This window comes from Tachypleus tridentatus, chromosome 2, assembly GCF_004210375.1.
Source record: "Tachypleus tridentatus isolate NWPU-2018 chromosome 2, ASM421037v1, whole genome shotgun sequence".
Taxonomy (NCBI): Eukaryota; Metazoa; Arthropoda; class Merostomata; order Xiphosura; family Limulidae; genus Tachypleus; species Tachypleus tridentatus.
The window spans coordinates 119,323,154-119,344,529 of record NC_134826.1 but is presented as its reverse complement, the minus strand read 5'-3'; the positions used below and the strand labels follow the sequence as shown (position 1 = coordinate 119,344,529).

General features: G+C 36.0%; 1 protein-coding gene across 8 annotated transcripts in view; it reads right to left on the bottom strand.

The window, feature by feature from the left end:
• LOC143244941 (SPARC-related modular calcium-binding protein 1-like) overlaps nucleotides 1–21,376 on the bottom strand; it is a 104,991-nt gene that overhangs the window by 69,067 nt on the left and 14,548 nt on the right. For 6 of the 8 annotated variants that reach the window (XM_076490528.1, XM_076490529.1, XM_076490530.1 and 3 more), the window contains exon 2: nucleotides 5,189–5,360. In XM_076490528.1, the coding sequence (XP_076346643.1) occupies nucleotides 5,189–5,360 (172 nt within the window). Of the gene's footprint in view, nucleotides 1–5,188; nucleotides 5,361–9,157; nucleotides 9,285–17,398; nucleotides 17,496–21,376 lie in introns of those variants that run through there. The other 2 variants (XM_076490532.1, XM_076490533.1) reach the window with 2 other exon arrangements.

Below are 21,376 nucleotides of genomic sequence, written 5' to 3'. Positions count from 1 at the left end.
GAAATTTTTTCTTCTAAAATGTTAGATTAAAATTATTTTGATAGACAATCAAGGAACTTTAAACTGAGATTCAAGAAAGCTTACAATAATAGAAATAAAAAATGTGAATAGTCACAAAATTCTATCAGATATTTAGTATACCCGAAAATGTTCCATTTATTGAAACATTTCAAACGCACGCGGAAAACCTTTTGTTTTTTATTTTCTTATTTCTTTTTCTCGAAATTAAGGTTTTAGTGGCTACTTCTCAAATAATATTTATCTTGAATTTACGATATATCATGGTAATAATGTAATGAGAAGTAATCTTTAAAATATTTATTTTATAAACCCAGAAAATGAAAAGGAAGAATATCTTAATAAGTTAGTTTATAACTAATTCATCTAGATATGAACAAGATAACAACTTAAATACAATATAACACAAGTTTAGTATATCACAACTGACAATGAAATTGAAAACGCATTTTTCAAAACGTGTGTACTGGTGTTATGTTTAAGTGACGGTCAAATCATATGTGAACTTCCTATAGACTACAAACATTCAAGCTTGGAGATAACCGAATTAAACTGAATCTAAACCCAAGTGTGACTGCGTTATAGGTGTCCCTATGTCAAAAATAATCTGTACAGTATAGATCCTGTAAATCCAAGATACAGAGAGCTTCACTAAAAACATTTATGTTCAGAAATGTCGATTAATGCCTGCCAGCTTTCTCAAAGTAGAGTTCCAATTTTATTAACATATTTTCCTTCTTTTAATAACTCTTTTCATACTATTTAAAGAACACTATGTTAACATTTAACAAAGCGATGTAATGTAGCCAACAAACAAATGATGTTCAAATTCGAGCTCAGGGTTTACTTAAACTCTGTCTGTTATATAAATGTAGTTATGGTTGTCTATTCTTTTTTCCAATGGGGCCTGGCATGGCCAAGCGCGTAAGGCGTGCAACTTGTAATCCGAGGGTCGCGGGTTCGCGCCCGCGTTGCGCTAAACGTGCTCGCCCTCCCAGCCGTGAGGGTGTATAATGTGACAGTCAATCCCACTATTCGTTTGTAAAAGAGTAGCCCAAGAGTTGGCGGTGGGTGGTGATGACTAGCTGCCTTCCCTCTAGTCTTACACTGCTAAATTAGGGACGGCTAGCACAGATAGCCCTCGAGTAGCTTTGTGCGAAATTCCAAAACAAACAAACAAAATCTTTTTCCAAAGGACTTTTTGTCTATTTCGAACAGTAACTATGTAAAAAAATCTGGGATTTCGTCAGGTATCATAAACGAAATATTCTTATGTTTTAGTTCATTATATCACAATGCAAAATATACTATTTAACTCTGTATAGTGTTACATTTTTAATTTTCGATTTCTTTTGACGACTTTTTGATTCTAGACATTGTCCACGTTTCCATTCTGTAGTAGATATGCGACATCAAACACCTTTAACGTCACGCCCCTAACAGGCATGAAGCAACAGATATTTCAACAGAATTTTAAATTTGTTGTTCTTTTTATAGACTCAAAGAACACACCTGTGTTGAATTATTTAACATGTATAAAAATAAATGTCTTGATCTTACAGAATAACGATTTTAAATTTTATATAAAATTTTAGCAATGGACAAGAAATAGAGTTAGATCTCATAAAATTGGAAAACAACATATAAGACAATATACAAAGTGCTATTAAACAACATAATCGCAGGCAGATAATGCAACTGTCAGATTCTTATAGGCGTCACTCTCACATTATCAAAAGCTGTGTTGTAAATAATATGATTTTCTTGAGAGTTAAATACATGACTTGTTTGAATAATTTTTATTGCTTAAATCCTCGATTTTTTGCTTTAAAAATCTCAGACCAGACTGTCAAGAGGCTTTAATCACCACAATTTATCAGATTCAGCACTAATCAGCTTAGGTTTTAAAAGTCACTTTGCATCTTTCCTATCATCTGTTATAGGTTCTTTTTGTACCTCACAGTAACGCCATCTTGATAATTGAGTGCCACGCCCATGCTCAGACTTTTATGGTAAAAGTCAGGTGATCTCATACTAAAAATTCTTCAAAATGATAATTTCTGGTCCGCGATGCTCATCTGACGTTTGTTTATTTATTTGTGGTGTATTTTAAATATTTCAGCAGGGAAAAACCTTGTAACTCACACGTTCTTTTCGAAAATAATTTAAGGTCTTTAAAAAAACAAATTGTTCCTTAGTAAATAACTGATACTAATTTTTAAACTATTACCTGATTTTTAATTTCATTCAAGGAATAAAAATGTCATCAAATGTACGCACCCTAGGTAAATTATGACCTGTTAAAATGAATACGCAGTATTTTATTTTTTATAGTTCTGTACTTCCATTGTTATTTGGAGGCAGTGTTCTCAACAAGACTTTAGTTTAAGCAGTTATACATGATGCTTGCCGACTAGATGTATTGTGTCTTGACACAAGTCCCCTCGTGCAACATCATCACACTGTCACTTTATTTTCTTCAGATTTATTCGCCCAACTTCTTATTTCTATATTTTATTTTAAGTTTAAAGAGGTTCACCTATTAACGTATTTACTAACATTCCTGTGTCGGAAATCACGCTAATCTCATCCCAGGTGTCAACGTTGTTTAAAATAGTACAGTTGATAGATACAAGAGTGGTTTATCAAGTCCTGTTTCCATAACAACAGTCCCACAAGAACAAATTATTTTATAATTTGTGCATAATACCTCTTGTTGGGACAACATTAACATCATTAGCTGAAGAACATTTGTCCATGACCATGCCTTGTTATGAAAAATTTGACAGCGTAAACTAATGAACATTTGCACACACCTATTCCTTGTGATGACACCATTGACAGCGTTCACTGATGAACATTTTACTTATTTGTTATTAGGCGCAGAACTGCACAGTACTGTGCCCAGTGCAAGGATCGAACTCTGAGCTTTATTCTAATGAGAAACTGGTTTTTATTTCTACTTAATTTACTGCGAAGCTGCACGGTCAGGTATTAGCTTTCTGCTCACCACAGGGAATCCAACCAGGAATTTGTTGTCCTTAAACATACAGCTGGCCCACCAAGATGGAGGGCAGGATGTAACATTTAAGAAGTATAGATAATATCATTAGTTTTGTAACGAGTTTACTCAAACATGAATACTCTATCTGAAATATGTTGGTAACCAGTAAAACCAAAGTCATGTGAAGTTTGCAAAAAAAACAAAAAACGTTAATGAAATACGTGATGGTGTTAAGATCTAGTGCTATATGTGTGAAATTACGGCGTTAAGCATGATAAAGTCTATCAAGTGACTGGCAATGCTTTAAATCAAATACAGTAACGACAGAAAGTGTTCGTACCCCTGCGTCCCGAATGTTTTTTTGCTCATAACTTAAAAAAAGGATCACGAGTAGGCTAATAGAAGTATGATACATTATAAATATTATATTAACACACATCTACATAAATTTTATGTAAATTAAACGACAAATAAACTGTTTATAAACAAATAAACAAAAATAGGAGGCGCAGAAAGTGTTCGTACATTTCAGAACGTGTGAAAAAACTAATATTCCCGTAAAAATTTTGTGTAGTTTGGCGAATAAATTGCATTATACCATTCCAGAACTTGACACTGGGTTCATAATTATTGGAATTTCGCCAGCAAAAAAATCTACTTTCGGCAATTTAGCGCCGTCTCCGTCATTATCTGCTTGGTCATCATGGCGAACAGGAAACAACTGTCCAGTGGTTTAAAAAAATCGAGTTATTTTAAAATACAAGTCTCGTGTGTCTCTTTCCGATATCGCTACACAACTTAATGTGCCGAAATCTACTGTTTAAAGCATAACTGCCAAGTTTAAGCTTACAGGATCAACTGCTAACCTCCCTCGTTCCGAACGCTTCACCAAAATTCCAGAGAGAACCAAGAGGAAGGTTCTCAGAGAAGTTAGTAGGAACCCTCGTTTAACACGTAATGACATACAGAAACTGGTAAGGGAAACTGGGGTTGAAGTAAGCACCTCTACAGTTACGAACATGTTACGCTCTTCTGGGTTCAAAGCATGCCGTCTTCGTAGAACTCCATATTTGAAGCCTGTTCATTTAGAAGCACAATTGAGGTATGCAAGAAAGCATGTAGATAAACCCTTTACTTATTGGAAGAGTATTCTTTGGTCAGACGAGACTAAAATCGAGCTTTTCGGCCACAATGATGTTCGCTATATTTTCCGTAAAAGGTGGAACGAAATCTTCCAAAAACACCGTCCCTACAGTTAAACACGGAGGTGGCTCGATCATGCTATGGGGTTTCTTCAGCTTTTCTGGTGTAGGCATCCTTCACCGCGTCAACGGAATCATGAAAAAAGAAGAGTACGTTGATATATTAGGCACTTATATCAAGAATGATGCTCGGAACTTGCGGCTTGGGCGTCGTTGGATCTTCCAGCACGATAATGACCCCAAGCACACATCGAAATATGTGCAATCATGGTTGCAGAGGAACCATATAAGCGTTCTAGAGTGGTCATCCAGTCTCAACCCAATTGAAAACGTTTGGCATGAGTTGAAGACCAGGGTTCATCAGCGTCATCCGAAAAACTTGCAAGAGTTGGAGGCCTTCTGTAAAGAAGAATGGAAGAAAATACCAGTCGAGTACTGTAAAACGATCACGGAGGACTATGAGGAGAGACTGCGCCAAGTAATTCGCCTGAAAGGCTACACAACTGGCCATTAAAGTAGACGCACGAACACTTTCTGCCCCTCCTATGTTTGGTTATTTCTTTATAAACAGTTTATTTGTTGTTAAATTTACATGAAAAATTATGTAGATGTGTGTTAATATAACATTTATAATATACTATACTTTCATTATCCTAATCGTTATACTTTTTAAGTTATGCGGAAAAAACTGTTCACGACGCAGGGGTACGAACACTTTCTCTCGTAACTGTATACTTTACTTTATTGGCCACTTTCTATTTATAATTTTATTAAGATTTCATACGAATGGCATTATATTTATACTGTTATAAAATGCGTTCTTAAAGTAATTATTCTTATCAGCCGTATAAACAACATATACTAAACGTTTAGACTGTTATTATCCTGAAAGAGCAGGCTACATTGGCTGCTGAGCCGCTGGAATTTCGGGAAGTTTACTACATAGGGAAGTGTAATTACTCACCTGGACATTGTCCTTCATTCTTCACTTTCACTGGGTAGCCTTCGCACCGCGCGCGTTCTATCTCGCAAGGTGATTGGTAAGTTCTTCCATCTGTTCCACACACAAGAGAAGGCTGTTCCCGCTCACAGGAGATGTCACATTCAGGATTGTTATCTTCAGACATAAGAGGCAGCTATATCAAAAAATAATTAATTACTACAACAGTGATTACCAATTCATAAAAGTTTATTAGAAAACACAGAAATAAAATAATTTTTTTGTCGGATCTTCCTTCTCTATTCACTGATATATAACAATAGTTTTGACAGTTATAAGAAACGCTTCCCTATGTAGAATCTTAACCTGACCAGTGCAACGCATCTGATAAGCACATACAACGTTGAACTCATATTAATCTTACTTTTGAGAATAATTCCACATATATTTGCTATACATTAAATTAAATCCATACACGCTGAAGTTTTTTTCTCTCTCGTAATATTAAACATTTATTGCATAGCTATAGGTGCTTGTAGATGTAAGGCGTGTTTGGTCCTATGATAAAGTTCAGGATTTCGGACCTAGCAATCAGATTTCGGATCTGTGCAATATCACAAAATATTCCTTGCATTTTAAGCTGTAGGTGAGTACAAGAATGACATTCGATCCTTTAGTGGGCGACAGGGTGCTACTGACTGGCTATCTTTTTCCCATTGTGACGTAGTTTAAAATTAAAGATGGAGAGAAATAAAAACTTCTAGAACTTTTTCACAAGAACAAAAGCACGAAGTGTTGTGGAAGTTTAACTTTTAACTTCTGGTATACCAATGTATACAAAAGGACCGAAATCATGAATAGAATTTCAATGTATTTATATTATTCTGGTGTTTCCACTCTCTATAGTAGTTATATTGCAATGCAGCTATTTATTATTTAGTGCATTAGGTGCATTTTTGGTATTTATATATCAACATAGAGCACTAAATCTGATCACAGTATGGTAAAAAATATAGAATGTCCTTGATTTCTCCAAATTAGTATATAAAATGCTTACAGTTTTACGTATTAAATGAAAAAGAATCGTTTACTAAAGCTGTAATAACGACAAGAGACTCCAGCTATAGTTTCAATAACGGACTCCATTTAATGTGCTCAGTGGGAGTTTTTAAGGTTTTTCTCCAAAAAAATAGAAGACGTGTTTTATCTTTTTCTGGATCAGTGTTTGAATCTAGCTGAGTTAAGATAAAGTATAAAAATTTAAAAAGCTGAAAATGGTCAAAGTGTTAACTCATATGTGTGCAAGAAAGTGACTAATTTCTAATGTTTAACTCCCCTAAACGAACATTTCCTTATAATTTCCTGTGAACGATAATAACAATAATTTTGATTGTTCGTCTGTCCATTGTCACAGCCTGATCTGACATAAACTGGTTGTCGGGGCGTTCGATTCGTAATCTGTGTGTTGCGGGTTTGAATCTCCCTCACCAAACGTGCTCGATCTTTTAGCTCTGGGAGCATTAAAATGTAACGGTTAATCCTACTTTTCGTTGGTAAAAAGTAGCCCAAGAGTTAGCGATGGGTGATGTTGACTAGCTGCCTTACCTCTAGTCTATCACTTCGAAATTAGAGACTGCTAGTGCAGATAGTCTTCGAATAGTTTTGCATGAAATCCACGAAAATAAACAAAACCTAAACTTTTCAGTGTCTCACTGTGAAGACAACCTGGAATTTCATATTCTTACAAAGAAGAGATATTAAAAAAAAACCTGCAAAACAATGCAATGAATGAATCATCATAAATTTTATGTATACGCGAGTGTTTAGACTGCATGAGACTAGAATATTTATACATTTTAAAAGCCTTCACTTTTTATTTTGCATCTATAACCATATAAACCTACGTCTGAGTGTGTTCTTTTAAGATAAATCTACTCGAAAGTACCACAGTTTATGTAACTTCCGAAGATTATTTTTATTGCTACTTTCCACTTGAATGCATATAAATTTTGCAGAAAAAATTTGGTACCGTAGCAGGCAGAAAGTGGCCAAACCAGAGAAGCATCCAGCTTTGTTCAAAAGACAGCTATGTTACAAATATCAAATGAACTGACTACACCAATTAAAGCTACTGCTAGCATAAAAAAGGGTTTGATTTTAGAACGTAAGCAGCGTCACACCGATAAGAACCGAACAATCTTCACGTAACGAATGGCTTTGAATGTTCAGTAGCCTATATTACGGGTCTTAGGTAGCTTTGGCGCCTACATAATCATTCAGGTCACATGCAACCTACAAGTATAATTAGTGGAATTAATATACCGCTATATCAGCTTAAAGTAGTCAGTTTTACATTACCAGGTACCATAAATGTTTTTGACTTAATAACATTCCTTTCACATTAACTTATTTGTCTTAACACACATTATATATATATATATATATACATACATGAATAAAGGAGAAGCTTTTAGAAGTAGAGACTGTAGAAGCATCAAGTGGGTCATTTCTTACAAGTAGAAACTGTAGAAGCATCTGATGGGACATTTCTTACAAGTACAGACTGTAGGCGTATCAAGTGGGACATTTCCTAGAAGTAAAGACTGTAGGAGCATCAAGTGGGACATTTCTTACAAGTAGAGGCTGTAGGAGCATCAAGTGGGACATTTCTTACAAGTAGAGACTGTAGGAGCATCAAGTGGGACATTTCTTACAAGTAGAGACTGTAAGAGCATCAAGTGGAACATTTCTTACAAGTAGAGGTTGTAGGAGCATTAAGTGGGACATTTCTTACAAGTAGAGACTATAGGAGCATCAAGTGGGACATTTCTTACAAGTAGAGACTGTAGGAGCATCAAGTGGGACATTTCTTACAAGTAGAGACTGTAGAAGCATCAAGTTGGACATTTCTTACAAGTAGAGACTGTAGGAGCATCAAGTGGGACATTTTTTACAAGTAGAGACTGTAGGAGCGTCAAGTGGGACATTTTTTACAAGTAGAGACTGTAGGAGCGTCAAGTGGGACATTTCTTACAAGTAGAGACTGTAGGAACATCATGTGGTACATTTCTTACAAGTAGAGGCTGTAAGAGCATCAAGTGGAACATTTCTTACAAGTAGAGGTTGTAGGAGCATTAAGTGGGACATTTCTTACAAGTAGAGACTATAGGAGCATCAAGTGGGACATTTCTTACAAGTAGAGACTGTAGAAACATCAAGTGGGACATTTTTTACAAGTAGAAAAGGTATGAACTGAAACAGCGTTTTTAGACGAGTAAAGTGTAGGGAGGTCAAATGAAAGCTTTCATACGCGTATAGAGTGCACGAATATAAAATGGGGTTTTCTTATAAAAGAACAGTATAATAGCGTATCAAGTAAGGGCTTACAACTACAGACTGTATGTATTTCATATGATGACCTTCCTACAAGTAAGGAGTGTGGAAATGTCGACAAGTTTTTTCTTATAAATACATGTAATATCACATTAAAATTTTTGATAAACACAGAGACTAAGGGAATTTCATTAAGACCTTCTAGTGGTAGTCGATGTAATGGAGAGAAAGCACAGGAGGGTCAAAGGATTAAGCTTACAGGTGAATGGCTAAATAAGTGTTAGTGGGCGTGGCGTCAGAAGGTATTTTTGCTAGGGGTACCTACTATTTCCTTTAATGTTTAACCAAGAAAACGTATAACATTTTCATAGAAATTACATTGTTGTTTTGGTTATTATATGGGTTATTTTACTTGAGGAAGACCAAGTTCTGCACTACTGCTAGTGCTGTGAAATTGTAATAATAATAAAAAAAAGGAAGACAGGAAACAAGTTCACAAATAACAGACACAATACACGATGATTGTTTGACAAGCCTGTTGATAAGTTACTCAGTAGAGAGAAAATTGGTTTGGTTTGAATTTTCGCGCAAAGCTAGACGAAGGCTATCTGCACCAGCTGTCCCTAACATCGCAGTGTAAGACTAGTCATCACTACTCACCGTCAACTCTTGGACTACTCTTTTACCAAAAAATAGTGGGACTGACCGGCTGAAAGGGCGAGCATGTTTGGTACGTCGGGGATTCAAACCTGCGACCCTCAGATTACAAGTGGATCGCCTTAACCACCTGGCCATGCCGGGGCCCTAATGCAATGATGAAATTATGTAGCTGGTGATGTGTGAATAACTTACACTTGTATATATCGATACTGACTTAACACTGAATTAAATAGAAGCACTAAAAATGTATTTAGTATAAGATCCCACTGCAGAATGAGAACTAACTTTTCTTTCTACGAGATTGTTTACAAATTAGTAAGAGCACTATCTCGTCATCTTCTGCACCTATATTAGTATGGATCATGGGGCAACTGTTGTTAGACCGATGATGAAAATAATTTAAAGTTAACGCTGCTTAGAAGTCTTTTCTGTTCACGCCAGTCAAAGATCAACTCGATCAACAAATGCTTTGTTTTCCCACATGAATATTGTGTCAGCAACCCTAAAGGGTCATCCTTCTGGTCATTAGTTACTAGAGAGGTTTGACGTTCCTAAGACAGGGGTTTCTTGAGATTAAGAGTAAGCTCAGAAAATGAAACTAAAAACTATAAATACATGTGAATTTCGACTTGGTTCTCATTTAAATTATAGAAAGATAAACATCAGAGTAAGAATATCTTATTTTTTCCATCTAAATGACATCATGTAAGGGACTTTGATACATACATCAATATTATATATATACTTGAAACGTGTTTTTAAAAATCATAAAAACAAGAAGTAGCCACAATAAATTTTTGTTAAAGTCAACATCACCCACCGCCAACTCTTTGGCTACTTTTATCTAACCTAATAGTGGGACTTGGTCATCAATATTATAACGCACCCGCAGCCCCAACATGCGAATTGCTGGTTTTTTGTGTTTTTTTGTTAACGGAACGCGAACGATTTCACCCCGAATCCATAGTCTGGCATGCTAACCAGTGATACACGACCGGTCCAACTATGCCCTCAGATCACAAAAGCCAGAAAATTAATTTAGCTACTTTAGAATGTGGTTTGAGAATACTATAATTTAATTCGCTTTTGTGAAATCCTAAATACATTATGATTTTAATTCAATTGAGGCTGTTAAGAATAGCCGCTTTGTTTTTTTTATGTTCACATTTTTAGAAGATCAACACAATGTCTGGCGATATCTTATATCTTAAATGGTAATTTTTCAATTACTTATTTATTTGTTACGTTAATAATATATTTTAACTTTATCATGGGAGATATGTGTAGTTAATCATCGTCTAGTTAAAGAGTTCGTTATTGAAAGACATTTGTTCAAACAGTATATATGAAATACTAACTTTAGGTTATTGTAATTGAAATGTTAATAATCTGCTTATAATTTTGACATAATAGTTTTAGGCTTCACTAACACAAATGAATTTGAAAGGGAAAAAGAAAAACTAGTGTGAGAAAAAGAGATGGTATGGATGAAATAATGAACGTTCTAGTAGGTTTCTCATGAATTAATGCCGGTTACATTCTTGGCATCAACTTACTGACCTCAGGTATAACAGGAAGCTGTAAATGAGACGAACAGTACTTCTAAACTTTAATAAGTGTTGACTAAAAGCAACTACAGTCGGTCTTATCCAGTGTAATTGATACCCACCGAAAGTGTATTACTAAACAATACAACAGGAAGTACAATATTTTATAAAACAATGATAAATGTATCCTGTTCAACGCTGAGAAACTTCTGATTAATTTCTTGTGTATTTTGCGAGAGCTTCTCTTAAGGCGTTGTTACATAAAATGTTACAACGTACTCGAAGATTAAATGACCAGCTAGACGTTATATTATAAACATGTATGTATAGAGGTGAAGTAAACACACTGTTGATATAAGATATAATTTTCAGCGCGATATGTTGATAGAATATAAACAAAATATTTTTGTTTGTTCTTTATCTCTCTTTCTATCTAACCTACACTAGTATAGTGAGAGATGTAGATAGGAGCAGCTTTGTAACAGAATTACTTTCGTGAATGTCAAGGAGCAACGCTGTCTTCAGTGAGAAAACAATAAACAAAAGTTAAAGCTTCACTAACATCAGCAGCTTTGGTGACAAATTATCTTTATGACACTTATACATTTACACTGAAACAAAACTAAGTAAAAAGAAATCAAAATATGAATGGAACGTTAATGACTTTTCATCACTAACGATGCTAAACTTGTCACACTAAATATAATACTGTAACTTTGTAGAATAGGTAGAATCAGTCAAGCTTTTACTTTTGGTTGCCCTAGCAGAACAGAAATAACAAGTTATGGTTTACAGGTACTAGTGATCTTCCTCAAAATTTATTAATTAGTTGATAACTTCTCTCACTAGGGTATCAATGCATTGAAGAAGAAAAGAACAGTTTGTTTTGTTTGTTTTAGAAATTCGTGCAAAATTACATGAGGGATATATGCGCTAGCCGTCCCTAATTTAGTAGTGTAAAACTAGAGGAAAGGCAGCTAGTTATCACCACTCGCCGCCAACTCTTGGGTTACTTTTTTACCAACGAATAGTGGGATTGACCGTCACTTTATAACGCCCCCGCGGCTAAGAGGGCGAGCATATTTGGTGTGACGGGGATTCGAACTCGCGACCATCGGATTACGAGTCGAGTGCCTTAATCACCTGGCCGTGCCGGGCCTGACAGTGAGAAGAGAAATTAGAGTAATATGTAATCTCACTCTGGTAGAGATTTGAATGTTTTCTTTGCTAAATGATTGTGACCTTTAAAGACTGATGAGAAATAGAACGAGAAATCGTGTGATATCAAAAAATTCTGTAGGTTTGTTTGTTTGTTTGCTATTGAATTTCGCGCAAAGCTACTCGAATTCTGTAGGTTACTGAAAGCTTTGTTATCATTAATATTTTTACTTCAGTTGTAGTGAAAACGATACGCTTATTTTTTTTATTTTTATGTCCTAGAATTGTACATTAATGTAGAACACCTTTGCCTGACTTCTGTCACTCTACTTTCAACTTCCATATTCGGTTCAAGGAAATTACTCCATAAAATGTTCGAATGTTGCTAGGATAGCTCTTAAACAGACTTCCTTAGTGTGTTTTTAGCTCATCCTCTCTCATGATGGATCACGCCAGGCTGGGTTATGTTCTAACGGTACTACTCTGTTACAAAGTATGCGTGTTACAAAAGCACACTGGAAGTCACAAACATTATGCTAGTTTGTGTGTGCGAAAATGTCTCGCACCTTGTAAAATACAAAACAAAACAAAACGGAAATCCACAGTATGAGGTGACATCTAGTGGTAAAATCGTTAGCCAAATATACTTTTTGTGAAACTCATACAAGGCGAGACTCCATCTGTTAAGCACTGTTTACCTTATTCTTGGATACTTAAACGGATCTATCAACAATAACTGTTTATTAAAGATTATTTCAAAGACATACTTAGTGGGTAGCAAACAGTTGGAAGTTGTTGAAAGAAACAATCTAATATGTCTGGTATACTGTTAATTATACGAAATGTTAATCCACTTAGTTTTAGCAAATGGAAACATTATGTAATTACCAGTTCACTTGTCAGGTAGCTAATCACAACAACAACAAAAACTAGATTCTTTACAAGCCTACAAAACATATATAGAACAACTAGTTTCTACTCTGCAATGTACGAGTTACCATGATGTGACGGAATTAAAGTAAAATTACACTCGTGCCACATTTGAATGTCTGAAGCCTAATACTGTGATATGTTTCACTGATTGTAAATCTAATACTTGATTTAGCCACTTAAGTACTATATATTAAATGAAATAATTTGACCGAGCTTGTAACCTACTCAACAATGTTTTGGACCTAATCACGTAACTTGGTTGTATCTTCAAAGTGCACTTCATTAATTATACCAGGAGTGGATTTATACGTATACAGAAAATAGACATTCTCTAATTTATAAAGAAATGTTTTAAGTGAAACACTATATTAGAAGGTTGTTTCGATATTAAACAGATTAACAGACTACTTTATTAAAAATGTTTCTCACAGCCAATGAAAAGAAACATCGAACCATATATAAACACCACATAAATCACACGACCCCAATACTCCTCACAACTTTTAGTTTTTCTTTTGTTTTCAAAACTTGGGGGGGGGGTATTTTCGAGCTAAGCACAAAGCTACGCAATGGGCTATTTATGCTCTGCCTACCATGGGTATCGAAAGCCGGTTTTTAGTGTTGTAAGTTCGCAGACATACCGCTGTACTACTGGGGGTGAATCTTAGGAAGTAATGAATCAAATATGAAATTGTAGACGTTTTCTAAAAAGAGAGAGCTTTTTGTTTTCGTAAGATTTTCTATCACCACACCTGTGTAGTGCAGAGTAAATTAAACAGTAAAAAAGTATTACTGTATTTTTTACATCACTGTCATATTAAAAACCAGTGATTATACATAATTTTGAACGCATTTTGCTAATCTGATAACAAAGTATTATAGTATTAAACATATAATTCTATTATACCAAGCGTGTTAAGGTGTGCGACTCGTAATGTGAGGGTTGCGGGTTCGCACCTTGTCGCGCTAAACATGCTCGCCCTTTCAGCCATGGGGGCGTTATAATGTGACGGTCAATCCCACTATTCGTTGGTAAAAGAGTAGCCTAAGAGTTGGCGGTGGGTGGTGATGACTAGCTGCCTTCCCTGTAGTCTTACACTGCTAAATTAGGGACGGCTAGCACAAATAGCCCTCGAGCAGCTTCCTTAGGCTAACCTACACACCAGTACGACTCAGATGTATACTTCTTTACGCCAACCTACACATCAATACAACTCAGATATATATTTCTTTACACCTGGCTACATACCTGAACAGCTCATGTGAGTGTTTTTTGTAAATGTCTAAATATCTATACAGCTCAGACAGGCACTACTTTATACCAACCTACATGCCTGCACACATTTCAAGTGTACTTCTAAAGATACCAGTCTAAGTAGTTGTATATATCACGCAGGAACTTCTTTATACCAGCCTATATAGCTGTAATTATTTATATCAGCATACATACATATACATCTCACACATACTTTTAATACCAGCCTACACAACTATACAACTTACATATGTACACGTCTTTATACCAGGCTATATACCTCTAGCTCAAATATGTGCTTCTTTGCATCAACCTACCAGCACAACTTATACATGTACCTTTTACACCAGCCTATACACCTATACAACAATTACATTTTATTTATACGAGACAACGTACTTGCACGGCTTACACATGCACTTCTTTATGTATCTCAAGATGGCTGGTATGGGTATTAAAACTTTTATTAAAGTAAAGTAGAGAACAACAGCCCTTTATTAACCTGAAGGTGACCTACGAAGGTCGAAATGTTGTTCTCTACTTTATTTTAATTAAAGTCTTAATACTCATACCAGCCGTCTTGATAATACATTTTTATTTCAAATGGGTTTCTCATTATCAAGTAGTACTTTTTTATATCTGGAAACCATTTGACATACCTGTACAGATCGCACGTGTACTTCTTTATATCTGGACACCAACTTACATAACTATACAGCGCACACAAGTAACTCTTTATACCGATACACAACTCTAATCTAGCTGTACATCTCATAGGAATACTAGTTGTCTATACACAAGCAATAACAGATGTAAATGTAGTAATCTGACGTTAAATCAAATGCTTTAACATGACCAAAAGCTCACTACCAGTACCTGTAACTATTAACAATCTAACCAAAAACACCTTAGTTGTGAAAAAGATTTGTTTTGCTTATTTTTTTAATTTCGCGCAAAGCTACACGAGGGCTATCTGCGCTAGCCGTCTCTAATTTAGCAGTGTAAGACTAAAAGGAAGGCAGCTAGTCATTACTACCGACTGTCAACTCTTGGAGTACTCTTTTACAAACGAATAATAGAATTGACTAACACATTATAATGTCCCCACGGCTGAAAGGGTGAGCATGTTTTGTGTGATGGGGATTCGAACCCGCGACCCTCTGACTGCGAGTCAAGCGCTCTAGCCACCTGGTCATACCGGGCCTGAAAAATAAAATTGAGCGTGCGACTTAAAGAATGAAATCAAAACTAGCGGCCAAACTGGTTACTATAAGAATTTTACAGCAAAAATTGATTAGTTAGCTAGTTTGTATCATATTTTGTTCTACCCACAATCCTGCCGCAAGTTTAACAAAAAAAGCAAAAAACAAACTAACAAGGCCTGGCTAACTAACGAATGAATGTGGTTTTTATCAATGCTATAAGTTTCGCTACCAGTTTTGTCATCATTTTAATTTTATTCATTTAAATCACACGCTTAATGTTTGTTTTGTTGTTTCTTGAATTATAAAACTACACAATGGGCTATCTATGCTCTGCCCACAACGGGTATCGAAACCTGGTTTTTAGCGTTGTAAGTCCGCAGACAAACCGCTGAGCCACTGGGGGGGCTCACACGCTTAATCCTCTTTTGTTGGCGCTTTTTCTTCACACAAAGTATTTTTTGCTTACATATAATTACTTTTTATCAATACATTCAACAAACCACCCCATATAAGAAAGTAACACTCGCTAGTAACCAACATTAGCTTTATGGTTGCAACGCTGTTATTCAGAAAAAAAGATCTTCACTTTACAGAACCAATTGGATTCTTTGAAATATATAGCAGTAGTTTTTCCTCTCTAAAATTGTTAACAGCTTCATTTATACTAACGCCATGGAATTTAGATCAATAGTTTCTTGCCATCACCGCATGCATTTGGTACAGCCGTATCGAGCATCATTATTACGCTATTGCATAAGTTAACATCACGTAACGTTAAACACTCTTTAATTAGAAGAATTTTGTGAAATTTACCAATTTACCGAATTTTATAAATAAAAATAGGCAATGGACAATGAATTGTAGCCGTCCACTCGTCCGATTCTTTTGAAGACTTGAACTAGAAACAGTTAATCTAATTTGCTTGGCCTAACCAGTCATATGCCTTCACCCTATACTCTTGCTGCTCTAAATCAGTTGTCTTTAATCCAAAAGACAAAATATGAAAAGCTATCCATCTTTACTTTTAGGTGAAACTGTAGTTAGAATTTCAGACTGATATCTCACGCTACTTTTCGTGTAGGCGTGCGTAAATACTTGGGTTAAAATTCAGCGGCTTTTGTACAAAGAGAAACCCACTATCCATACTAGTAGCTTATAGGGTTACATTAAACTCTTGTACAAAGAGAAACTCACTATCCATACTCAGTAGCTTATAGAGTTACATTAAACTCTTGTACAAAGAGAAACTCACTATCCATACTAGTAGCTTATAGGGTTACATTAAACTCTTGTACAAAGAGAAACTCACTATCCATACTAGTAGCTTATAGGGTTACATTAAACTCTTGTACAAAGAGAAACTCACTATCCATACTAGTAGCTTATAGAGTTACATTAAACTCTTGTACAAAGAGAAACTCACTATCCATACTAGTAGCTTATAGAGTTACATTAAACTCTTGTACAAAGAGAAACTCACTATCCATACTAGCAGCTTAGAGGGTTACATTAAACTCTTGTACAAAGAGAAACTCACTATCCATACTAGTAGCTTATAGAGTTACATTAAACTCTTGTACAAAGAGAAACTCACTATCCATACTAGTAGCTTATAGAGTTACATTAAACTCTTGTACAAAGAGAAACTCACTATCCATACAAGTACCTTATAGGGTTACATTAATCTTTTGTACAAAGAGAAACTCACTATCCATACTAGTAGCTTATAGAGTTACATTAAACTCTTGTACAAAGAGAAACTCACTATTCATACTAGTAGCTTATAGGGTTACATTAAACTCTTGTACAAAGAGAAACTCACTATTCATACTAGTAGCTTATAGGGTTACATTAAACTCTTGTACAAAGAGAAACTCACTATTCATACTAGTAGCTTATAGGGTTACACAAAATTTTTGTACAGACAGACACACCCTAGACATACTTGTAGCTTGTAATGGTATAGCGAACCCTCGTACACAATACAGAAACTCACGAACTGTACAAATAGCTTCTAGAGTGAAGAGTAGCAGTAAGGTTTAACTTAGACAAGTAACTAAACGTTATCAGTGATATGTGAAAAAAAGGTCAACGGGTGATAAATAAGTATAATTAAAAAACACGTTTTACACTAACACCTCACCTGTATCACAATTTTCTCCCAGTTACTCCGTAAATAGGATATCTTCTGTTAAAATGAGTAACAGTTTATCTCTATGCGTTAACAGATGTGAGTCAATTATATAAGCTTAAAGACTGTTTTCGAAATTTCAGTATTTTTCCCGCATCAACAAAAAAAGAAACTGGCAACCGATCATGAGCTTTGAAGAAAGACGGATAGATAGGTAGATAGATAGGTCAAAAAGTTAAAGGTTGCTAACCGCGAACGTGAGTTATATACGTGAGGTTAAATAACAAGTTAAAAAAAAAAGACACAGTATCCACCTATCTAGAAACCTTGTAGACTTATGTACACACGACCCTGTACATCACCCTTTATCTGTCTTTCTGCGTAGGTGGTACACACGCGCGCGAGACACGGACCTCAGTTGGGTGCAGCATGGGACAACGAAACGCATCTTAGTTTATTAATGGCTTTCCGTGACTGCATTATACAAGCTTTACAAAATATCTATATACAGCCACCACAGGAACTTCATCCGGTTAACTTGTCCAGACTCTACAAGTCTGACGTCAGATGATCTCCACCTCTTCGCACCTCACTGATGATTAGCCATAAGAGATTTGTAACTAGTTGGTATCGGTCACAAGCCTCTGATATCATGCTTATCAGTATACACTCTTGACACAAGTCGACAACCTAATCTACGTCTGGTTGCAGGGTGCTGAGCTCCAATGACACGTACAACGCCCCCACAAGAACATGCAATCGAACGTTTGCTTTTCTCTTAGCTTTTACATATTATCTGACTATACCTGAAATCAGTAAGCCTTGGCAACCATATCTGTGGGCATAAATAGGTTTAATAGTTTATCTGGATACAACAAGATTAAACCATTATTTACAAACGTATAATCTAGCATAACCATTAAGAACACGTGTACCTGTATGGATTGAAACATTGATCCCTCAAACTGACAGCGATGGCTGCCACTACTTTTGACATCTCGATTTTTTGACGAATTGGCATAAACTAAAAGAAATACAATATATAATGCCTGAATTTACCAGTTGCATTATTAACTTCAATCTTTAAATTCATTACTTAGAGGAACAGATGTGTGGCAATTAACATTTTTCTGTTCAATCTAGCTGAAGCGGTTTAAACATTTCCATAATTTCCATAAAATATGTTTGTGTGTTTCGCACGTGTAAATTCATCTTTTTTCACACATCTCTTTAAAATCGAGCATTAAGTAACGTGGTATGTGCACTAGTAGCCACTGTATCCAGAAAGAAAATTAAAGCACTCGTTAGAATCACTGAAAATTCATGGAACATTCTGTCATACATCCTCAACGAATTAAAATGAACAAAAATTCCACTCAGCGCCTGTCTGCTTCTGGGGCGCCACTGATCTCAACAAGTCGTCATCTATCTACGAAAACGAAACCAATAGACCTGAAATCTAGTAACTAAACTAGAATCAAGAGGCATTATGTGACCTTCGAACTTTTAAAATACTGACCACGCGGATGTGGCAAGAAAGTTGGGAGCTTAAAAACACAAGTCACGAGGCGTTATGGCGACATTTTAGGACCACTGAAGGCTGTCCGAGAGAGGCAGTCTTTAGTATTAGATATAAACACCAAGGGCTTTTTCCAAACTCTCATACCGCGCGGTGGCGCCAGTGCTTTTTTCAGCTTCTTTCAACGGACCGGATGTCCCACACACGACAGTGTCGCCGTCTAATGACATTAACCATTTTCAACTGCATGTTGGTCAACTTGTCTACATTTAGATATTAAGTGTAGATGTGCGGTCTTTCCCTCTCCTTTTTTTAACGTTAAATTTCTAAATGTGAGGTATCATGTGTTTAATTTGCAGGAGTTACAACTATATCATCTCATTGAAGCACGAAAATGTCCACAAAAAAGGTTTCTGCAGTTATTGTACTATCAATAACATGAATTTTTTTTGCTAAGCAATACATCGAAGAATAATAAAAAATAGTTAATTATTCCCACTAGCTTTCGACATCATGATAACCAAACTTGGCTCATCAACTTTCTACTTGTGGAATGTTATATTTCTGGGGCTAACAGTTAAATGGTTTAGGGTGAGACATATTTAGCCATATTATAGGAAACAAAGTGGTCAACATCTTGACACAATTTTATGAATAAACTGATGTTTCTCGGGCAGTAAAAACTCCGACCTCTCAACCTTATCTTTAAAGTAAGTGTTAACTAGTTTTATAGTCAGATTTACTTTTTTAAGTTACGCACAAATCTACACGAGTTATATTTGCTCCAGACGCTCCGAACATGGAAATGATAGACTAGAAAGAGCGTAGCTGATAGTCATCAGCTGCTTTTATTTTTCTTAAGTAACGGAACGAGAACCACCGGACGCTAACAATTAACTGAGACGCGTCAAATCCTCAGCAGGTAGGACGAGGACCATTATTAAATATACAAGTTCCTTAATAATGTTTTAAGACATTAAGTAATGGAGATTATTAATAAGAAATTATAGATTCATCAACTTAATGATGAAATGGATATCTAATTTTTTATAGCCATAAATACGGGATGAAGAGGAGAGAGAAAGAAACTTTTGGGAATCAGAGAGAAGATGATAAACACCATAAGACACTTTCAGTATTTCAAAGACAAAATATATTGTACAGATAATACATTAAACAAGTAAAAATGAACGTGTTATCAGAGGCATGCAACAGGTGAGGGCTGTTTACAGTCTTATTCATATTTGTACTACCACCTGTAATCTCTGAATGCCATATCCTAACAGGACTTTTTTTTTGGACTACCAACATTTCCAGGATTTATTGGAGAAAGTTTGGAATTGTATTAATAATACTTTCTGGATCGAGGGGTTGGTTGGTTTGGTGTTTTATGGCACAAAGGCCAAAGTCCAATATAAGGTTTTATTTGGAAAAGCTTGTTTTCACGTTGCTCACTCCAAGTCGCCTGCCAACTTGCACAGAGCCGAGCTTTGAACACAGAACCATAGTCTATGAATGGAACGGGCACAGCAATGATAGTGCCAGAACAGATAGATTTAGCTGCGGTGTCGGCGAGCTCGTTCCCGCGAATACCAACGTGGCCCGGTATCCAGAAAAAAAAACTGGATAGAAGTAGATGTGAAAGAGAAATAGGCCAGTCGGCTTTGGATATCGGCGAGAACGGAGTGTGAACTAACGTGACATGATTCCAGGGCCAGTAGAGAACTAAGCGAGTCAGTTTTAATAGTGCAGTTTGAGTACTGCTGAGCTTCTATGTGATCCAGGGCAAGAGAAATGGCATACAGTTCAGCAGTGAACACAGAAACTGCAGAAGGAATTCTGTGTGCAACCACTGAACGACAACAAACCATGGCAGAGCCAACACAGTAAACTAATTTCGAACCATCTGTATAAATAGCAATAGAAGAATAGTTCGAAAGATGTCCAGCAAATAACAGACAGTATTTCCAATTGGTAGTGTCTGCTTTTCTCAGATGATTAAGAGATAGGTCCCATTTGGGGACTGTAAGAAGCCATGGTGGAATGGGCTGACCAGTGGATACAGCAATGTTATTCAAGGACACACCCAATTCATCCAACTGCACCTAGATGTGAAGGCCAAAAGGATCAATGGCAGATCGTCTGTTCTGAAAAAGTATGGCCCACCAAGGAAGGAAAACACAACCACAGGTGGGATGCTTTGGTAAGGAACGAAGTTTCAAAGCATATAGTAAAAACAGTCTTTAAAGCCGAGAGTCTGGCAGAGCCACAGATGAGTGATCCATAGTCGAGTTTTGATCGAATAAGAGCATGATATATATTTAGCATAGAACATCGATTCGCTCCCCAAGTGGTGGAAAGAGCACACAGAGTATGTTCAGCGCTCTTGTGCATTTGACCCGTAGCTGCTTCATGTGTGGTGTAAAGGTCATCTTACGGTCAAAGATAAGCCCCAAAAACTTTGGCTCAGG